General features: G+C 66.0%; 2 protein-coding genes across 3 annotated transcripts; both read right to left on the reverse strand.

Annotated features, from left to right (window-relative positions):
* Positions 1 to 198: 198 nt before the first annotated feature.
* Positions 199 to 10,474, reverse strand: LOC116438895 (glutamate receptor ionotropic, NMDA 2D-like; the record flags this gene model as incomplete). Its single annotated transcript, XM_032097914.1, has 8 exons — positions 10,326 to 10,474; positions 10,076 to 10,190; positions 5,561 to 5,988; positions 3,960 to 4,552; positions 2,700 to 2,814; positions 1,840 to 2,051; positions 1,145 to 1,301; positions 199 to 352 (listed from the first exon to the last, which is right to left on the reverse strand). Coding segments are annotated over exons 3-8 (1,639 nt in total), but the record flags the coding sequence as incomplete, so codon positions are not given.
* Positions 10,475 to 15,132: 4,658 nt separating this feature from the next.
* Positions 15,133 to 18,300, reverse strand: LOC116438894 (epithelial membrane protein 3-like). 2 transcript variants are annotated; one of them, XM_032097912.1, is made up of 5 exons: positions 18,193 to 18,300; positions 17,231 to 17,312; positions 16,438 to 16,540; positions 15,503 to 15,643; positions 15,133 to 15,399 (listed from the first exon to the last, which is right to left on the reverse strand). In XM_032097912.1, exons 2-5 carry the CDS (start codon positions 17,306 to 17,308, stop codon positions 15,245 to 15,247), a joined length of 477 nt encoding a protein of 158 aa, XP_031953803.1. In that variant the 5' UTR covers positions 17,309 to 17,312; positions 18,193 to 18,300; the 3' UTR covers positions 15,133 to 15,244. The 2 variants fall into 2 exon arrangements, with proteins under 2 accessions (XP_031953803.1, XP_031953804.1); XM_032097913.1 differs by having other exon boundaries at positions 17,231 to 17,315; positions 18,193 to 18,293.
* Between the last annotated feature and the right edge of the window lie 1,003 nt (positions 18,301 to 19,303).

Raw genomic sequence — 19,303 nt, forward strand, 5'->3', positions numbered from 1 at the left:
GTACCCAGGAAGGCGGACGGGGACACGGGGGTGACACACGGGGGGGACACGGGGGACACACGGGGGGACACACGGGGGACACTCGCCGTACCCAGGAAGGCGGACGGGGACACGGGGGTGACTCGGGGGGGACACGGGGGGACACACGGGGGGACACGGGGGACACACGGGGGGACACACGGGGAACACTCGCCGTACCCAGGAAGGCGGACGGGGACACGGTGCCGTTGCTGCGGGACACCATGACGCTGATGCCGGTCTCCACGAAGGGCACCGAGAAGTCGATGATCTCGGAGCGCTCCTCGTTGATGGTCAAGGAGCCGATGGCCATGTCCGCGCGGCGATAGAACACCTGGGCGTGGCCGGGGGGCGTGGCCGGGGAGGGCGTGGTCAGTGGGGGCGTGGTCACGGGAAATTTTGGGGGGTCCCCCCCATGCCCTCCGTGACCCCCCCCCATGGGGGCTCTTGCTGATGCACAGGGGTCTCTCCCCATCCCCCATTGCCGTGGGGTCTCCATGGGGCGTTTTGGGGTGGTTTTGGGGTACGGGGAGGTGTTTTTGGGGTATGGGGAGGTGTTTTTGGGGTATGAGGGGTGTTTTTGGGGTACAGGGGGGTGTTTTTGGGGTATGAGGGGTGTTTTTGGGGTCTGGGGGGTGTTTTTGGGGTACAGGGAGGTGGTTTTGGGATATGAGGAGGTGGTTTTGGGGTACGGGGAGGTGGTTTTGGGGTCCGGGGGGTGTTTTTGGGGTACGGGGAGGTGTTTTTGGGGTACAGGGACGTGGTTTTGGGGTATGGGGAGGTGTTTTTGGGGTCCGGGGGGTGGTTTTGGGGTACAGGGAGGTGTTTTTGGGGTCTGGGGGGTGTTTATGGGGTACGAGGGGTGTTTTTGGGGTACGGGGAGCTGTTTTTGGGGTCCAGGGAGGTGTTTTTGGGGTCTGGGGGTGTTTTTGGGGTCTGGGGGTGTTTCTGGGGTCCGGGGGGTGTTTTTGGGGTATGGGGAGGTGTTTTTGGGGGAGGGGGAGGTGTTTTTGGGGTATGAGGGGTGTTTTTGGGGTACAGGGAGGTGTTTTTGGAGTACAGGAGGTGTTTTTGGGGTATGGGGAGGTGTTTTTGGGGGTACAGGGGGTGTTTTTGGGGCTCCCACCTCCCCCACCATGCCGTTCCAGACGCCATCGATCTTCTTGCCGTGCTTGCCGTTGGTGACCAGGTAAAGGTCGTAGGTGAAGCCCAGGGCCCGCGCCAGGCGCTTCAGGATGTCGATGCAGAAGCCTTTGCAGCACTTCTTCTCGAAGGGCGGGGGGCTGCAGGGGACCCCCAAAGTGGTGGGGACACCCCCAGGGTCTTGGGGACACCCCCAAAGTGGTGGGGACACCCCCAGGGTCTTGGGGACACCCCCAGACTGGTGAGATCGTGAGGGTGGGGACCCTCGAGCCAAGTCCAGGGTGGGTGGGAAACCCCTGGGAGGGTGGGGACACCCCTAAAGTGGTGGGGACACCCCCAGGGTCTTGGGGACACCCCCAAAGTGGTGGGGACACCCCCAGGGTGCCAGTGTCACCTCCAGAACACAGCTGTCCCCTCACCTGAGCTGTCTCCCTCCAACGTGGCAGTGCCACCTGCACCCGTCACAGGTGTCCCCACGTGGCAGTGCCACCCCCACCTGTCACAGGTGTCCCCACCTGGCAGTGCCACCCTCACAGGTGTCCCCACCTGGCAGTGCCACCCCCACCCATCACAGGTGTCCCCACCTGGCAGTGCCACCCGTCACAGGTGTCCCCACCTGGCAGTGCCACCCTCACAGGTGTCCCCACCTGGCAGTGCCACCCTCACAGGTGTCCCCACCTGGCGGTGCGGTTGAGCTGGCGCCGGCAGGGCACGGAGTCGCGGATGCAGGTGCCGGTGGCCGGGTCGATGTTCTCCACGATGACAAAGGGACGCTCCTCCAGCGTGGCCACCGTCAGGTGCCGCCCATCCTCCACCGGCTGCAGGAACCGCCCGTAGCGCGACCACACCGGGTACTTGAGCTTCAGCACCTGCTGCTCCCAGCTGCCCACCTGGGGACACGTGGGGACAGGCCAAGGTGGCACCGTGATGGAATGTCACCACCTGTAGAGTGACCACCCACTCCCACCTGCCCACCTGGGGACACGTGGGGACAGGCCAAGGTGGCACTGTGATGGGATGTCACCACCCATCGAGTGACCACCCACTCCCACCTGCCTGCCTGGGGACACGTGGGGACAGGCCAAGGTGGCACCATGGTGAGATGTCACCACCTGTAGAGTGACCACCCACTCCCACCTGCCCACCTGGGGACACCGCAGAGAGAGACAGGCCGAGGTGTCACCATGAGAGGATGGCACCGTGGCAAGATGGCACCAGAGGGGACAACGATGGAGTCACCTTGGTGGGGAAACGGTGGGGACAGGCCAAGGTGGCACCGTGAGGGGTCATGACTGCCGGGGACAATGACAGGGTTGCCGAGGGCGGGTGGCTGAGCCGTGTCCCCGTCACCGGCCGGGTGTCACCGCCACCCCCTCGGTGCCACATGGCGCGACAGTGGGAGGAGGGGGCGGGGCGGTGAAGAGCAGATGGCACCGAGCCCCGGGGGACGCTGCGGTGGCACCGTCGCCGTGCCCGGAATGCCAAGGCTGAGCAGATGGGCGCCCTGGGACATCGCTGTCCCCGCGGGTGGCACTCACCACCTCCCAGCTGCGCTCCTTGTTGAGGGAGATGACGACCAGCGAGGGGTTCACCAGGTACCCGTCCTCGTTGAAGGAGAAGTCCTTCTGGCCCCACGTGATGTTCATGAAGTACCTGCTCGACCCGACCCCGAGCACGTTTAGGGTCACCTGAGTGTCCCCACCCTGACCCTGAGTGTGTTTAGGGCCACCTGAGTGTCCCCAACCTGACTCCGAGCACGTTTAGGGTCACCTGAGTGTCTCCAACCCAACCCCGAGCACGTTTAGGGTCACCTGAGTGTCCCCAGCTTGACCCCAAGCACATTTAGGGTCACCTGAGTGTCCCCAACCCGACTCCGAGCACATTTAGGGTCACCTGAGTGTCTCCAACCCAATCCTGAGCACGTTTAGGGTCACCTGAGTGTCCCCAACCCGACTCCGAGCATGTTTAGGGTCACCTGAGTGTCTCCAGCCCAACCCCGAGCACGTTTAGGGTCACCTGAGTGTCTCCAACCTGACCCTGAGCATGTTTAGGGTCACCTGAGTGTCCCCAACCCAATCCTGAGCACGTTTAGGGTCACCTGAGTGTCCCCAGCCTGACCCTTAGTGTGTTTAGGGTCACCTGAGTGTCTCCAGCCCAACCCCAAGCACGTTTAGGGTCATCTGAGTGTCCCCAAATGGATCTGGAGCCAACTGAATGTCCTCAATGCAACTGTCTCCAACCCCAGCCTTGTCTAGGGCCACCCAAATGTCCCCAGCTGTGTCCAGAGCCACCCAACTGTCCCCAACCCAACCCCAACCATGTCTAGAACCACCTGAATGTCCCCAACCCAGCTGTCCCCAACCCAACTGTCCCCAACCCAACCCCAACCACGTCTAGAACCACCTGAATGTCCCAACCATGTCTAGAACCACCTGAATGTCTCCAACCCAACTGTCCCCAACCATGTCTAGAACCACCTGAATGTCCCCAACCCAACTGTCCCCAACCATGTCTAGAACCACCTGAATGTCCCCAACCCAACTGTCCCCAACCATGTCTAGAACCACCTGAATGTCCCCAGCCCAACCATCCCCAACCCCCAACCACATCTAGAACCACTGGAATGTTCCCAATCCAGCTGTCCCCAACCCAACTGTCCCCAAACCAACCCCAACCACGTCTAGAACCACCTGAATGTCCCCAACCCAACCGTCCCCAACCCCAACCACGTCTAGAGCCGCCGTGGCACTGCCACCCCTGTCACCGCCCTGCCTTGCTGGCAGTGCCACCGCGCCCACCTGTGCAGGTTGTCGTTGATCTGGGTGACGTTGGGCGCGCGGCAGTCGTTGTTGAACTCGGGGATGAAGCCGTAGTCGCGCAGCAGCGCCTCGGCGCCCTTGGCCACGATGGCCACGCCGTTGTGCACGCGGTGCTGGAGGTCGTCGCGCCAGCCGGCCGACAGCACCGCGAACAGCCCGGCGGGGACGTGCTCGGGCAGCTGCTCGCTGCCGCCCAGGTTGGTGCCCACCACGAACCAGATGTAGCCGGGCCCGGTGAGGCCGGCGTCGCGCGCGGCGCGGAACACGGCCTCGGCCTCGTCGCGCGAGCAGTAGAGCAGCCGGATCTGCGCCGTCACCTCGCGCAGCTGCCGGCGCGTCCGCGCGCCCTCGGGGTCGTCGGTCAGGTTCAGGGTGACCACGCCGCGATGCTCCCAGCCGATGAAGCTGCTGTCGGTCAGCACCTCCACGTAGTCCACGAAGTCCTCGTAGCCGGGCAGCAGCGTGGTGACCACGGCAAAGGCCGTCCAGTCGTACTCCTCCAGCACCTCGAAGATCACCTGGAGCTGCTGCTCCGTGGAGGAGCCCAGCTGCAGGAAGGTGGAGCCCTTCTCCTGTGGGGGGTGGGGGGAACGGGGAGGGCGTGGGGGGGGAGGGACACAGGTTGGGGACAGTCACGTTGGGGACAGTTGGGTCACACGAGACACGGTTGGGATTGGGGGCGGTTGGGTTGGGGACGGTGGTCAAGCGGGGCTAGAACGTGGTTGGGGTTTGGGGACCATGGGGTTGGGGACAGTTGGGCGGCTCTGGACGCACGGTTGGGGGTGTTTGGGTGACACTTGACACAGTTGGGGCTTGGGGACATTCAGGAGAGTCGAGACACAGCTGGGACTTGATAGAACCGGGGATGTTGAGGTGGCTCTAGACATGGTTGGGGACAGTTGGGTGACACTGGATGTGGTTGGGGACAGTTGGGTGACACTGGATGCGGTTGGGCTTGGGTTGGGGACAGCTGGGTGACACTGGACGTGGTTGGGGTTGGGTTGGGGACAGTTGGGTGACACAGGACGTGGTTGGGGACAGTTGGGTGACACTGGACATGGTTGGGGTTGGGTTGGGGTCAGTTGGGTGACACCGGACATGGTTGGGGTTGGGTTGGGGTCAGTTGGGTGACACTGGACGTGGCTGGGTTTGGGTTGGGGACAGTTGGGTGACACTGGACACAGCTGGGGACAGTTGGGTGACACTGGATGTGGTTGGGGCTGGGTTGGGGACAGCTGGGTGGCACTGGACACAGCTGGGGACAGTTGGGTGGCACTGGACATGGTTGGGCTTGGGGACAGTTGGGTGACACTGGATGTGGTTGGGGTCAGTTGGGTGACACTGGATGTGTCTGGGCTTGGGTTGGGGACAGCTGGGTGGCACTGGACACAGCTGGGGACAGTTGGGTGACACTGGATGTGGTTGGGGCTGGGTTGGGGACAGCTGGGTGGCACTGGACACAGCTGGGGTTGGAGACAGTTGCATTGAGCACGTTCGCTTGGTTCCAGCTCCGTTTGGGGACGTTTGGGTGTCCCTAACGGGGTCAGGGTCGGGCACGTTTGGCGTCCCCCCAGCCCCACCTTGGGCGTGAGGACGATGGCGGAGCCGCCGTTGACGCCGATGATGGGCACGGAGGTCTGGGCCGAGATGAAGTCGAGGATCTGCGCCACGGCCTCGGAGCGCGTGTCGTCCTCGAAGACGACGCCGTGGATGCGCAGCGAGGACAGGACGTCGCACAGGCGCACGATGAGGCTGCGCGGGTTGGTGTCGTTCAGCACCACCCCCACGGGGTTCACGTCCAGAGAGAAGTTCCGGAAGGCTCCGGGAGCCAAGCGGGGCCCGGCGGGGCCGTAGGAGGCCCCGCTCAGGATCACGGCCACGTTGAGCGTCCGGCGCGGCGCCGCCGGCGGCTCCAGGAAGGGGCTGGCGCAGGCCAGGGCCAGGGCGAGCAGCATCCTGCCGGCGGGGACGGCGACCGGGGGGCTCATCGCGCCGCCGCCGCTGCGCCCTGCGGGGACATGGCCGGGACGGGGTCACCCCTGCACGCCAGGGGCCACCAGGGACCCTCAGGGACCACCAGCAGCCACCAGGAGCCACCAGGGACCCTCAGGAACCACCAGGAGCCACCAGGGACCACCAGGGACCACCAGCAGCCACCAGGGACCATCAGGAACCACCAGGAACCACCAGGGGCCATCAGGAGCCACCAGCAGCCACCAGGGACCACCAGCAGTCACCAGGGACCACCAGGAATCACCAGGGGCCACCAGGAGCCACCAGGGACCACCAGGAGCCACCAGCAGCCACCAGCAGCCACCAGGGACCATCAGGAACCACCAGGAGCCACCAGGAGCCACCAGGGGCCACCAGGGGCCACCAGGCACCACCAGGCACCACCAGGAGCCACCAGCAGCGACCAGGGACCACCAGCAGCCTCCAGGGACCATCAGGAACCACCAGGAGCCACCAGGCACCACCAGGAGCCACCAGCGGCCACCAGGGACCACCAGCAGTCACCAGGGACCACCAGGAATCACCAGGGGCCACCAGGAGCCACCAGGGACCACCAGGAGCCACCAGCAGCCACCAGCAGCCACCAGGGACCATCAGGAACCACCAGGAGCCACCAGGGGCCACCAGGGGCCACCAGTGGCCACCAGGAGCCACCAGGCGCCACCAGGAGCCACCAGCAGCGACCAGGGACCACCAGCAGCCTCCAGGGACCATCAGGAACCACCAGCAGCCTCCAGGGGCCATCAGGAGCCACCAGGCACCACCAGGAGCCACCAGCGGCCACCAGGGACCACCAGCAGTCACCAGGGACCACCAGGAATCACCAGGGGCCACCAGGAGCCACCAGGGACCACCAGCGACCACCAGGAGCCACCAGGCACCACCAGGAGCCACCAGCAGCGACCAGGGACCACCAGCAGTCACCAGGGACCACCAGGAATCACCAGGGGCCACCAGGAGCCACCAGGAATCACCAGGGGCCACCAGGGGCCACCAGGCACCACCAGCGGCCACCAGGAGCCACCAGGCACCACCAGGAGCCACCAGCAGCGACCAGGGACCACCAGCAGCCTCCAGGGACCATCAGGAACCACCAGGAGCCACCAGCAGCCACCAGGAACCACCAGGGGCCACCAGGAACCACCAGGAACCACCAGCGGCCACCAGTAATCACCCAGCACCGGGGGAGAGTCAGACATGGGGGGAATGGTGCCCACCAATAACCACCAGTACCCCCAGCACCCAGAGAGGGTCAGGGAGGGGGCAATGGTACCCACCAGTAACCATCAGTAACCCCCAGTACCCAGAGAGGATCAGGGAGGGGGGAATTGGTGCCCACCAGTAACCACCAGTAACCCCCAGTAACGCCCCAGCACCAGGGGAGGGGGGGGGAAATGATGCTAATGGGGCCCACCAGTGGCCACCAGTAACCCCCAGCAGCAACCCAGCACAGAACCCTGTGGGGACAAACCCAGGATCACTGTCCCCACAGCACTGGGGACAAACCTGTGCCAGAGGGTGACAAACACCTGCCAGTGTCCCCGTAACAGCAGGGACAAACCTGGGCTGGGGGTGACAAACCAGTGTCACTGTCCCCAGAACAGCAGGGACAAACCCGTGCTGGGAGGTGACAAACCGGTGTCACCGTCCCCAAAACAGCAGGGACAAAGCCGTGCCAGCTGGTAACAAATCCCTGTCACTGTCCCCAAAACCAAGGGAACAGCCTCCCGTCACTGTCCCCAGAACAGCAGGGACAAACCTGTGCCAGCGGGTGACAAACCGGTGTCATTGTCCCCAGAACAGCAGGGACAAACCCGCACCGGGGGGGTGACAAACCGGTGTCATTGTCCCCAAAACAGCAGTGACAAACCTGTGCCAGGGGGTGACAAACCGGTGTCACTGTCCCCAGAACAGCGGGGACAAACCTGTGCGGGGGGGTGACAAATCCCTGTCATTGTCCCCAAAACAGCGGTGAAAAACCCGTGCCAGCCGGTGACAAACCCCTGTCACGGTCCCCAGAACAGCAGGGGACAAACCTGTGCCAGGGGGTGACAAACCGGTGTCCCTGTCCCCAGAACAGCAGTGACAAACCCGTGCCAGCGGGTGACAAATCCCTGTCACCGTCCCCAGAACAGCAGGGACAAACCTGTCCAGCGGGTGACAAACCGGTGTCACCGTCCCCAGAACAGCAGGGACAAACCCGCGCCGGGGGGTGACAAACCGGTGTCACTGTCCCCAAAAGAGTGGGGACAAACCCCTGTCCCTGTCCCCAAAACCAAGGGAACGGCCTCCCATCACTGTCCCCACAAGGGTGGGGTGACAAACCTGTGCTGGGGGTGACAAATCCCTGTCACTGTCCCCAGAACAGCGGTGACAAACCTGTGCTGGGGGTGACAAATCCCTGTCACCATCCCCAGAACAGCGGTGACAAACCTCTGCCAGCGGGTGACAAATCCTCGTCACTGTCCCCAGAACAGCAGGGACAAACCTGTGCCAGCGGGTGACAAATCCTCGTCACTGTCCCCACAAGGGCGGGGTGACAAACCTGTGCTGGGGGGTGACAAACCGGTGTCACCATCCCCAGAACAGCGGTGACAAACCTGTGCGGGGAGGTGACAAATCCCTGTCCCTGTCCCCAAAACCAAGGGAACAGCCTCCCGTCACTGTCCCCAGAACAGCAGGGACAAACCTGTGCCAGCGGGTGACAAACCGGTGTCATTGTCCCCAGAACAGCAGGGACAAACCCGCACCGGGGGGGTGACAAACCGGTGTCATTGTCCCCAAAACAGCAGTGACAAACCTGTGCCAGGGGGTGACAAACCGGTGTCACTGTCCCCAGAACAGCGGGGACAAACCTGTGTGGGGGGGTGACAAATCCCTGTCATTGTCCCCAAAACAGCGGTGAAAAACCCGTGCCAGCCGGTGACAAACCCCTGTCACAGTCCCCAGAACAGCAGGGGACAAACCTGTGCCAGGGGGTGACAAACCGGTGTCCCTGTCCCCAGAACAGCAGTGACAAACCCGTGCCAGCGGGTGACAAATCCCTGTCACCGTCCCCAGAACAGCAGGGACAAACCTGTCCAGCGGGTGACAAACCGGTGTCACCGTCCCCAGAACAGCAGGGACAAACCCGCGCCGGGGGGTGACAAACCGGTGTCACTGTCCCCAAAAGAGTGGGGACAAACCCCTGTCCCTGTCCCCAAAACCAAGGGAACGGCCTCCCATCACTGTCCCCACAAGGGTGGGGTGACAAACCTGTGCCGGGGGTGACAAATCCCTGTCACTGTCCCCAGAACAGCGGTGACAAACCTCTGCCAGCGGGTGACAAATCCTCGTCACTGTCCCCAGAACAGCAGGGACAAACCTGTGCCAGCGGGTGACAAATCCTCGTCACTGTCCCCACAAGGGCGGGGTGACAAACCTGTGCTGGGGGGTGACAAACCGGTGTCACTGTCCCCAGAACAGCGGGGACAAACCTGTGCTGGGGGTGACAAATTCCTGTCACCATCCCCAGAACAGCGGTGACAAACCTGTGCGGGGAGGTGACAAATCCCTGTCCCTGTCCCCAAAACCAAGGGAACAGCCTCCCGTCACTGTCCCCAGAACAGCACGGACAAACCTGTGCCAGCGGGTGACAAACCGGTGTCATTGTCCCCAGAACAGCGGTGACAAACCCGCACCGGGGGGGTGACAAACCCCTGTCACCGTCCCCAACCACCGGGGGGTAGGGGGGGACACAAACCCACGTCCCCCACCCCCCCAGCGGCGAGGACAAGGTGTCCCCGTGCTGGAGGGGGCCACAGCCCCTGTGTCATTGTCCCCACGCCGGCAGGAGACAGAGCTGTGTCACCGTCCCCGTGACAACGGGTGACAAGTCAATGTCCTCACCCCCCCTCCGTGTCCCCCCCCCCCCCCCCGAGGTGACACCAGCTGTGTCCCCCCCATGTCCCCCTCCCCGAGGTGACACCAGCTGTGTCCCCTCCGTGTCCCCCCCCCTCCCCGAGGTGACACCAGCTGTGTCCCCCCCCCACCCCGAGGTGACACCAGCTGTGTCCCCTCCGTGTCCCCCCCCCAGGTCCTACCTGGCCCAAGCTCTGCTCCGGGGGGCTCTGCCTCATCTCGGCTGGGGGGGACACTGGGGGGACACTGGGGGGACACACACACACACACACGGGGGGGTTGGGTTGGTGGCTGCACCTGGGGGAGGAGGGGACAATGAGGGACAGCTCCAGCCCCCCTAAAAGCCCCAGGATCCCCCAAACCGCCCCCCCACTCCCCCAAAATATCGGGACCCCCCCAGCCCCCAAATCCCCACTGGGGGCCCCAGTTTACCCAGTTGGTTCATCCTGGGCCTCCCCAGTCCACTTCCAGTTCACCCAGTTGCAGCCCAGCACGCCCAGTTCCACTCTGACACTCCCAAACTGGATCCCAGTATCCCCCAGTCCACCTCCCGTCCACTCCCAGTCCCCCCAGCTGAGCCCCAGCAACCCCCAGTCATCCCCCTCCTGCCCCCCCAGGCTTCCCAGTCCCATCCCAGTCCCCCCAGCTGCTCACCAGTGCCCCCCAGTTAAACCCCAGCATCCCTCAGTCCCCCCTCCAACCCTACTCCAGACCCCCGGGCTGGATCCCAGCTCCCCCCGCATCCCCTCCCAGTCTCTCAATCCCCTCCCAGTCCCCTCCAGTCCCTTCCCAGTCCCTCACAATGCGGCCACAGCATTCCCCAGCCCCCCCCCAATCCCGTCCCAGTCCCCCCAGCTGGCTCCCAGCTCCCCCACCATCCCCTCCCAGTCGCCCCCAGTCCCTCCCAGTCCCCCCCCATCCCATTCCAGTCCCTCCTGGCTGGATCCCAGCCCTCCCCCATCCCCCCATTCCCCCATCCCAACCCTCCCAGTCTCCCCAGCTGGGTCTTGGCTTCTTCTCCGTCCTCTCCCAGTCCCTCCCAGCCCCCCCAGTCCCATCCCAGTCCCCCCAGCTGGGTCCCAGCTCCCTCTCCGTCCCCTCCCAGTCCCCCGAACCGGGTCCCAGCTCTCTCTCCATCCCCTCCCAACCCCCCCCAATCCCATCCCAGTCCCCTGCGACGAGACCCCAGCATCCCCCACTGCTCCCCCAAACCCTCCCAGTCCCCCCCAGTTGGACCACAGCCTCCCCAACCGGATCCCAGTTCCCCCCCCCATCCCCTCCCAGCCATCCCAGTGCCCCCCAGTCCCTCCCAGTGCCCCCCAGTCCGGCCCCGCCGCCCCCCCCCGCCCTGCAGCACCCGCTGCCGCTCGCAGAATACTAATAGGGCAGGCGGGCGGTGCGGCGGGGCCGGCTGTCCGTCTGTCCCTGTCCCCGTGTCCCTCTGTCCCCGTGTCCCGCTGTCCCTGCCCCTCCGGACCCCTCCGGACCCCCCCAGACCCCCCCGGACCCCTCCGGACCCCCTCGGGGGGTATCGGGGTGTCCCAGCCCGCGGGGAAAGGGAGGAGAGGGGGGGGTTTGGCTGTTGTGGGGTGTTGGGGGTGGGGACCGTGGCGGATTTGGGGTGTCGGGGTGCTGCTGGGGTGTTGTTGGGGTGTTGTTGGGGTGTCGGGGGGATGCTGTTGGGGTTTGTAGGGGTGTCGGGCGGTGCTGGGGGGATGTCGGGAAGTGTTGGGGGGTTTGGGGGTGTATCAGGGTGTTAGGGGGTGTCGAGGGGGTTGGGGGTGTCAGGGAGGTGTCGGGGTGTTGTGGGGTGTCTGATGGGGTGCTGAGGGGGTTTGGAGGTGTTGGGGGGTGTTGGGGGTGTCGGGGTCTGGGGGGGCCTGTGGGGGGGATCGGGGAGGTTTTCAGGTGTTGGGGGGTATGGGGGGGGTCTTGGGGAATCTTGGGAGGGGTCCCAGGGGATGTCGGGGGGTCCTGGAGGGGGCTCAAAGGGGTGTTAGGGGGTCCCAGGGGATCCTGGGGGGGAGGTGGGTGTCGGCGGGGGGGGTGTTGTAGGGTTCTGAGGGGGTCTCGGGGTGTCATGGGGGTGTTGGGGGGCCCTGGGGGGTGGGTGGTGGGGTCTGTCAGGTGTTGGGGGGGTCCCAGGGGGGTGTTGTGGGTCCTGGGGGGGTCTCAGAGAGCTGTGGGGGGACCTCGGGGGGGATCCAGGCTGTGTGTTGGGGATCTGCCAGGGTGTCGGGGGGTGCTGGGTGGGGGTCAGGGGGCCCGGGGGACCTGTGGGGATCTCGGGGAGGGGGTCTGGGGGGGTGGGGGTCCTCAGGGGGGCGTGAGGGGATCCTGGGGGGTTGTGAGGAGCTCCTGGGGGGGGTATGGGGGTCTCGGGAGGGGTCTGTAAGGTGCTGGGTGGTCCCGGGGGGGGGTCTGCGGGGGGGTCCGTCGGGGTGTCAGGGTGTTAACGGGGGGTCCCGGGGGGCCGTGGGGGGGGTCCCGAGGGGGCTCTGTCGGGGGGTCCCGGGGGTGGGTCTGTAGGGGAGGGGTCGGTGGGGAGTGGTCCCCGCCCGGCGCTCACCTCTCACACTCCCCGCCGCATCCCCGCCGCTGCCGCCGCCGGTCACCGGGACACACCGGCCCGGCCCCGCCCCCTGCGGCTGGACACGCCCCCTCCGGTACCGACCACGCCCCTTTCGGTACCGACCACGCCCCTTTCGGTACCGGTCCCAGGCACCGCCCGGTACCGATTCCCCCCCCCCCCCCCCTTCCTTTCCCGGAGGTCATTGTGGTTCAGAGCCTGTCGCCAGATCGTGACAGAGACCGGGAGCTCCCAGGCCCCCCCCCGAGCCTTTAACAGCTCCCAGGAGACCCTCAAAAGCCCCCTGTGAGCACCCCCAAAACCCCTCAGCCTCTCTAAGCCCCACCCAGGTACCCCCCAGAGTCCCCACAAACACCCCCAGGGACAGGGAGAAGCAGTGGCAGAGGGACAGGTGGGGACAGGGACACCTGGGGGGACAGGGCCAGGCTACACACCACTGCCCACACAGCCACGCACTAATGAACCCCGTTAATCACCTGTCCAGCAGCTGCTTCCAGTCCAGGGCCATGCTTGGGTGAGCGCGACAGTGGCGGGAGGGACAGGAGCCGAGCAGAACGGGAGACCCCCCAGATGAGGGGAAAGGCGTGAGGGACCCCCAGGGTGGGGTGAGGGGATGAGGGGAAAGGGGAAACCCCGCCATGATGGCACCCACAGAATGAGGTAAGAGCAGCCCCTCACCATGACAGGACACCCAAGGCTGAGGGGGACGTGAGGGGAGGAAGGTGAGGGGAGAACCCCCTGCCATGATGGGGGACCCCAGGGTGAGGGGAAGGGGGTGAGGGGATGGGGAACCCCCACCATGATGGGACCCCAGGGCTGAGGGCTGAGCCTCCGCCATGTTGGGACCCTCAGCGTGAGGGGAGGGGGGTGAATGGAGCCCCCCATGGCCAGACCCCAGAGCCGGGGGCTCACCCACCACTAGGGAGCCCCACATTCAGGACCTGAGGAGGGTCCCGAAGGAGCAATGAGAGTCCAAAGGGGGCCTGCGGGCCCAGGGAGGAATTTGGGGCATCCTGGGGGAATCTGGGGAGTCCCGAGGGGACTTGGGGGGTCCCGAGGGTGTCTGCGACTCCCGAGGGAGGGTTTGGAGGAGTTTGGGGTGTCCCAGGGGAATTTGGGGGTCCCGAGAGGTCTCTCCCCCTCCCCCCCCATCCCTCGCTTCCCTCAGCGCTTTCCCGCCCTTTTCGCGTTCCTGCGCGGCCGCCAGGGGGCGCTCGCGCTCCCCACCACGGCTCCCGCCGCTGCCGCGCGCCCGCGTCTGATTGGCCGCGCCCTCAGCGAGGCCCCGCCCCCTCCCCAGCGCGGCGCCAGCGGGGGGCGTGGCCTGAGAGGGAAGGGGGCGTGGTCTGAGAGGGAAGGGGCGTGGCCTGAGAGGGAAGGGGCGTGGCGACCGCGTGCCCCATAGTGCCCCATAGCGGCCTATAGTGCCCCATAGCGCCCTACAGCGCCCCATAGCACCCCATAGTGCCCCACAGTGCCCCATAGCGGCCTATAGTGCCCCATAGCGCCCTACAGCGGCCCATAGCACCCCATAGCGGCCTATAGTGCCCCATAGTGCCCCATAGCGGCCTATAGCGGCCTATAGTGCCCCATAGTGCCCCATAGCGGCCTATAGAGACCCCACAGTGCCCTATAGAGACCCTATAGAGACCCCCACAGTGCCCTACAGAGACCCCTAACACCCTATAGAGACCCCAAATCCCCTATAGAGACCCCAGCGTGCCCTATAGAGACCCTATAGAGACCCCACAGTGCCCTACAGAGACTCCTAACACCCTATAGAGACCCCACAGTGCCCTATAGAGACCCCAGCGTGCCCTACAGAGACCCCATAGCGCCCTATAGAGACCCCACAGTGCCCTATAGAGACCCTATAGCGCCCTATAGAGACCCCAGCGTGCCCTATAGAGACCTCAGCGTGCCCTATAGAGACCCTATAGCGCCCTATAGAGACCCTACAGCACCCTATAGACCCCACAGTGCCCTATAGAGACCCTATAGCACCCTATAGAGACCCCACAGTGCCCTATAGAGATCCTATAACACCCTATAGACCCCACAGTGCCCTACAGAGACCCCTAACACCCTATAGAGACCCCACACTACCCTATAGAGACCCTATAGCACCCTATAGACCCCACAGTGCCCTACAGAGACCCCACACTACCCTATAGAAACCCTATAGCTCCCTATAGAGACCCCACAGTGCCCTATAGACCCCAGCGTGCCCTATAGAGACCCACGGTGACCCCTGCCCCCCCCACCACCCACAGCGCCCTGGGGTGACCCCTGACCCCCCCAGAGACCCCCCCCCGGCAATGATGTCATTGACAACGGTGACGTCATTGGTCATGTTGGCACCCGCGGTGACGTCATCGGACACGCCCATCCTGCCAGTGACGTCATCGGCCACCTCGGTGAGGTCATTTGCCAGGCACGCCTTGCCGGTGATGTCACCGGACACACCCATCCCACTGATGACGTCATTGGCTACGTCAGGGAGGCCATTGGCCACGCTGGCATTGACATCACTGGCCACGCCCATCTTGGTGCTGACGTCACGGCTCACGCTGATGCTGTTGATGATGTCATCGGCCACGGCGACGACGTCACTGGCCACGCTCACGCCGGCAATGACGTCACCGGCCGCATCAGTGACGTCACCGCCCACATCGATGACGTCACGGGGCCATCGATGACGTCATCGGTTGGGCTGGGAGCTCTCGTCCAGCGAGCGTGGCCAGTGGCCGGTGTGTCCGGCTCACTCCTGTGTCCGCAGGCGCAGGTACCCCCCCCCGCTGGCCAGCGCCAGGGCCCCCCCCAGCCCGGCCAGCACCGGGCAGTGCCCAGGGCGGCCACCGCCGGCCCGGCCACCTCCGGCCGCAAAGAGCCCGGCCGCCAGCAGCGCCGCCAGCCCTGCGGGGACACGGGGGGCACTCAGGGCACAGCCGGGGGGACACCCGGGGGGGCACCCAGGGGAGCCTGGGGAGGGGTCCCAGGGGGTTTTGGGGTCACTGACCTGCCAGCAGCTGGGCAGCGGCCGAGGGCAGGAAGAGGCGGCCGCGGGGCCCCCCCAGCAGCTGCCAGAGGAAGAGGAGGAGGCCGAGGGCCGAGAGCAGCAGGGCGGCCACCATCAGCCCCTGCACCCCCCGCAGCACCGCTGGGGACGGGGGAGAGCCTCTGTGAGCCCCCCGAAAGTGACCACGGCCACGCCAGACTGACCACGGCAACGCCAGACTGACCACGGCCACCCCCAAAACTGACCACAGCCACGCCAGACTGACCACGGCCACGCCAGACTGACCACAGCCACGCCAGACTGACCACGGCCATGCCAGACTGACCACGGCCACGCCAGACTGACCACGGCCACCCCCAAAACTGACCACAGCAACCCCCAAAACTGACCACAGCCACGCCAGACTGACCACAGCCATGCCAGACTGACCACGGCCACGTCAGACTGACCACGGCCACGCCAGACTGACCACGGCCACCCCCCAAACTGACCACAGCCACGCCAGACTGACCACGGCCATGCCAGACTGACCACAGCCACGCCAGACTGACCATGGCCACGCCAGACTGACCATGGCCACGCCAGACTGACCATGGCCACCCCCAAAACTGACCACAGCAACCCGCAAAACTGACCACGGCCACGCCAGACTGACCACGGCCACGCCAGACTGACCACAGCCCCCCCCCAAACTGACCACAGCCCCCCCCAAACTGACCACAGCCCCCCCCGAGCCCCCCCCAGACCCCTTTGAACCCCCCCAAACCCCCCCTGAACTTCCCCCGCGCCCACCAAAGCCCCTCCCTGGGGGAAAACCCAGCGTGAGCCCCCCAAACCCCCCTGTGCCCCCACCCCCCGTGCCCCCCACCCCCCCAGGACCCTCGCCCAGTGCCCCCCGCCCCCCCCAGGACCCTCCCCCAGTGCCCCCCACTCACGGCTGAGCCCGAGGCTGCTGCACTCCCAGCCCTGGGAGCGGTTTTGGGGGGCACAGTCGTACCAGAGGTTCAGCGCCTGCGCATCCGGCAGCACCCACCAGCCCTGGGGGGGCACGGCAGGGGGCTGGGACCCCCCCCCGAACACCCCCGGGACCCCCAAAACACCCCCGGGACCCCCAAAACAGCCCCTGAGACACCCCCAGTATGCTGAGAGCTCCCCAAACACCCCGTGGGACCCTCCCAAACGCCCCTTGGAACCCCCCCAAACACCCTCTGGGACCCCCCCTGAACACCCCAGGGACCCCCAAAACACCCCCGGGACACCCCCAGTATCCTGAGACCCCCCAAAACACCCCTGGGACCCCCCCTGAACACCCCTGGGACCCCCCCTGAACACCCCTGAGACACCCCCAGTATGCTGAGACCCTCCCAAAACACCCCTGGGACCCCCCGTGAACACCCCAGGGACCCCCAAACACTCCCTGGGACCCCCCAAAACACCCTCTGGGACACCCCCAGTATGCTGAGACCCTCCCAAAACACCCCCTAGGACCCTCCCTTAACACCCTCTGGGACCCCCCCAAACACCCCTGGGACACCCCCAGTATCCTGAGAGCCCCCCAAAACACCCCTGGGACCCCCCCTGAACACCCCAGGGACCCCCAAACACTCCCTGGGACCCCCCAAAACACCCTCTGGGACCCTCTCCTGACACCCAGGTCCCTCCCGTGGGTCGCAGTTTGGGGCGGGGGTCCCGCCGTGGGTCCTGGGGGGGGAAGGGGGGGGATCCCACCTTATCCAGGGTGGCGACGAAGAGGAGCAGCAGGACCAGGAGGTGCAGGGCGGCCACGGCGGCCGGGAGGAAATTCATGGTGCTGCTGGGGGGGTTCGGGGGGGCTCAGCGGGACCCCAGAGCCCCCTTCAAGCCCCCCCCAGAGCCCCCCAGAAACCCCCCAGAGCCCCCTCCCAGCCCTCACAGCCGCCATGGCCCCGCAGCCCCCAAACACCCCCAGAGACCCCTGAGACCCCCCCTGAACCCCCCCAGAGCCCCCCAGAGCCTCTCCCCAGCCCTCACAGCTGCCATGGCCCCGCAGCCCCCAAACACCCCCAGAGACCCCCCTGAACCCCCCCAGAAACCCCCCAGAGCCCCCTCACAGCCGCCATGGCCCTGCAGCCCCCAAACACCCCCAGAGACCCCCCCAGATCCCCCTGAGACCCCCAGAGACCCCCCAGAGCCCCCCACAGATCCCCCCCAGAGCCCCCCACAGATCCCCCCCAGAGCCCCCCACAGATCCCCCTGAACCCCCCAGAATCCCTCGAGACCCCCCCAGATCCCCCTGAACCCCCCCAGAGCCCCCCCCAGATCCCCCTGAATCCCCCCAGATCCCCCCCCGAGCCCCCTCAGGTCCCCCTGAACCCCCTCAGAGCCCCCCAGGACCCCCCCAGATCCCCTGAACCCCCTCAGAGCCCCCCATAGATCCCCCTAAACCCCCCCAGTTCCCCCTGAACCCCCCCAGAGCACCCCCCAAATCCCCCTGGACTCCCCCAGAGCCCCCCAGATCCCCCTGAACCCCCCCTAGTTCCCCCTGAACCCCCCCAGAGCCCCCCAGGACCCCCCAGTTCCCCCTGAACCCCCCATAAACCCCCCAGAGCCCCCCACAGATCTTCCTGAACCCCCCTAGAGCCCCCCCCCAGTTTCCCCGGAACCCCCCCGAGCCCCCCAGGACCCCCCCAGTTCCCCCCCCACCCCCCCACCCTGTTTTTGGGGGTCTCTCGCGGGTCCGGCAGCTCCGCTCGCTCCGTTAGGGAGTGGGCGTGGCCTCGGCGGTCCCGACCACGCCCCCAAATGACCGCACCCACCCTCCGGCCACGCCCACAAAGCGGCCACACCCACTCCTGACCACGCCCACCCCACCCACGCGCTGAATGGCCCCCTCCCCCCCAAATCCTGGCTGCTGATTGGCTGAGAGCCCGACACCCCGCATCCTATTGGGTGTGGATTTTGGGGTGGCGGCTGATTGGTTGAAAACTTTGCTAGCTTCTGATTGGCTCGTTGCTTTATTGCCCCGCCTCCCCCGCGCCCACCGTGGGCTTTCATTGGTCGGGAAGTGAAGGGGCGTGGTTTGTGTGTAAAAGCGCGGCCTCTGATTGGTTGTTGAGGCTACGACCGCGCCCTGCTTGTGATTGGCTACAAGCCCGGGCCCCACCCGCGCTCTGATTGGTTGATTCCGGGCGGAGAGGGGGGGAGTGGGTCACGTGATTGATTTTGCGCGGGTTTCCAGTGTCACGTGGTTCGGCGAGGCCCCGCCCCTTGGCGACCGCTCCATGGCAACGGCGGTGGCGGTCACGTGACCGCGGTCGGGGCCGGGATGGGAAATTTGGGGGTCCTGGGGGGGAAATTGGGGGGGGTGTGGGGATGGGGGGGGCTGGGGGGAGCCTTGGAGAGGGACTCGGTGGGCTGGGGGTATTTGGGGGGGCCTTGGGGGGGGATTCGGGGGGGCTTTGGGGCATCTGGGAGGGGTGGGGGGAGGGGAAGGGGGAGGGGAGGGGGTTGCCCCCCTCTGTTGCCACCAACAAACCGGTGCCAGCCCCAGGAGGAGCCGCGCTGCCAGGAGGGGACAGTGGGGCAGCATGGGGACAGTCCCGCACCCATGGGTGGGGTTGGGGTCGCTGGGTGGGGGTCCCGGACCCATAGATGAGGGTCCCAGTGTCCCCCCCCCGCAGATGGAGAGGGCCCAGCGCAGGGTGGAGGTGCTGGAGGATCAAGTGCAGCGGGTGAGATACGCCCCCCCCCCCCCCGGGATGTGGGTGGGGGTCCTGGGGTCGTGGGTGGGGGTCCCAGACACCTGGGTGGGGGTCCAGACCC

The sequence above is a fragment of the Corvus moneduloides genome, unplaced genomic scaffold (genome assembly GCF_009650955.1).
Source record: "Corvus moneduloides isolate bCorMon1 unplaced genomic scaffold, bCorMon1.pri scaffold_147_arrow_ctg1, whole genome shotgun sequence".
Taxonomy (NCBI): Eukaryota; Metazoa; Chordata; class Aves; order Passeriformes; family Corvidae; genus Corvus; species Corvus moneduloides.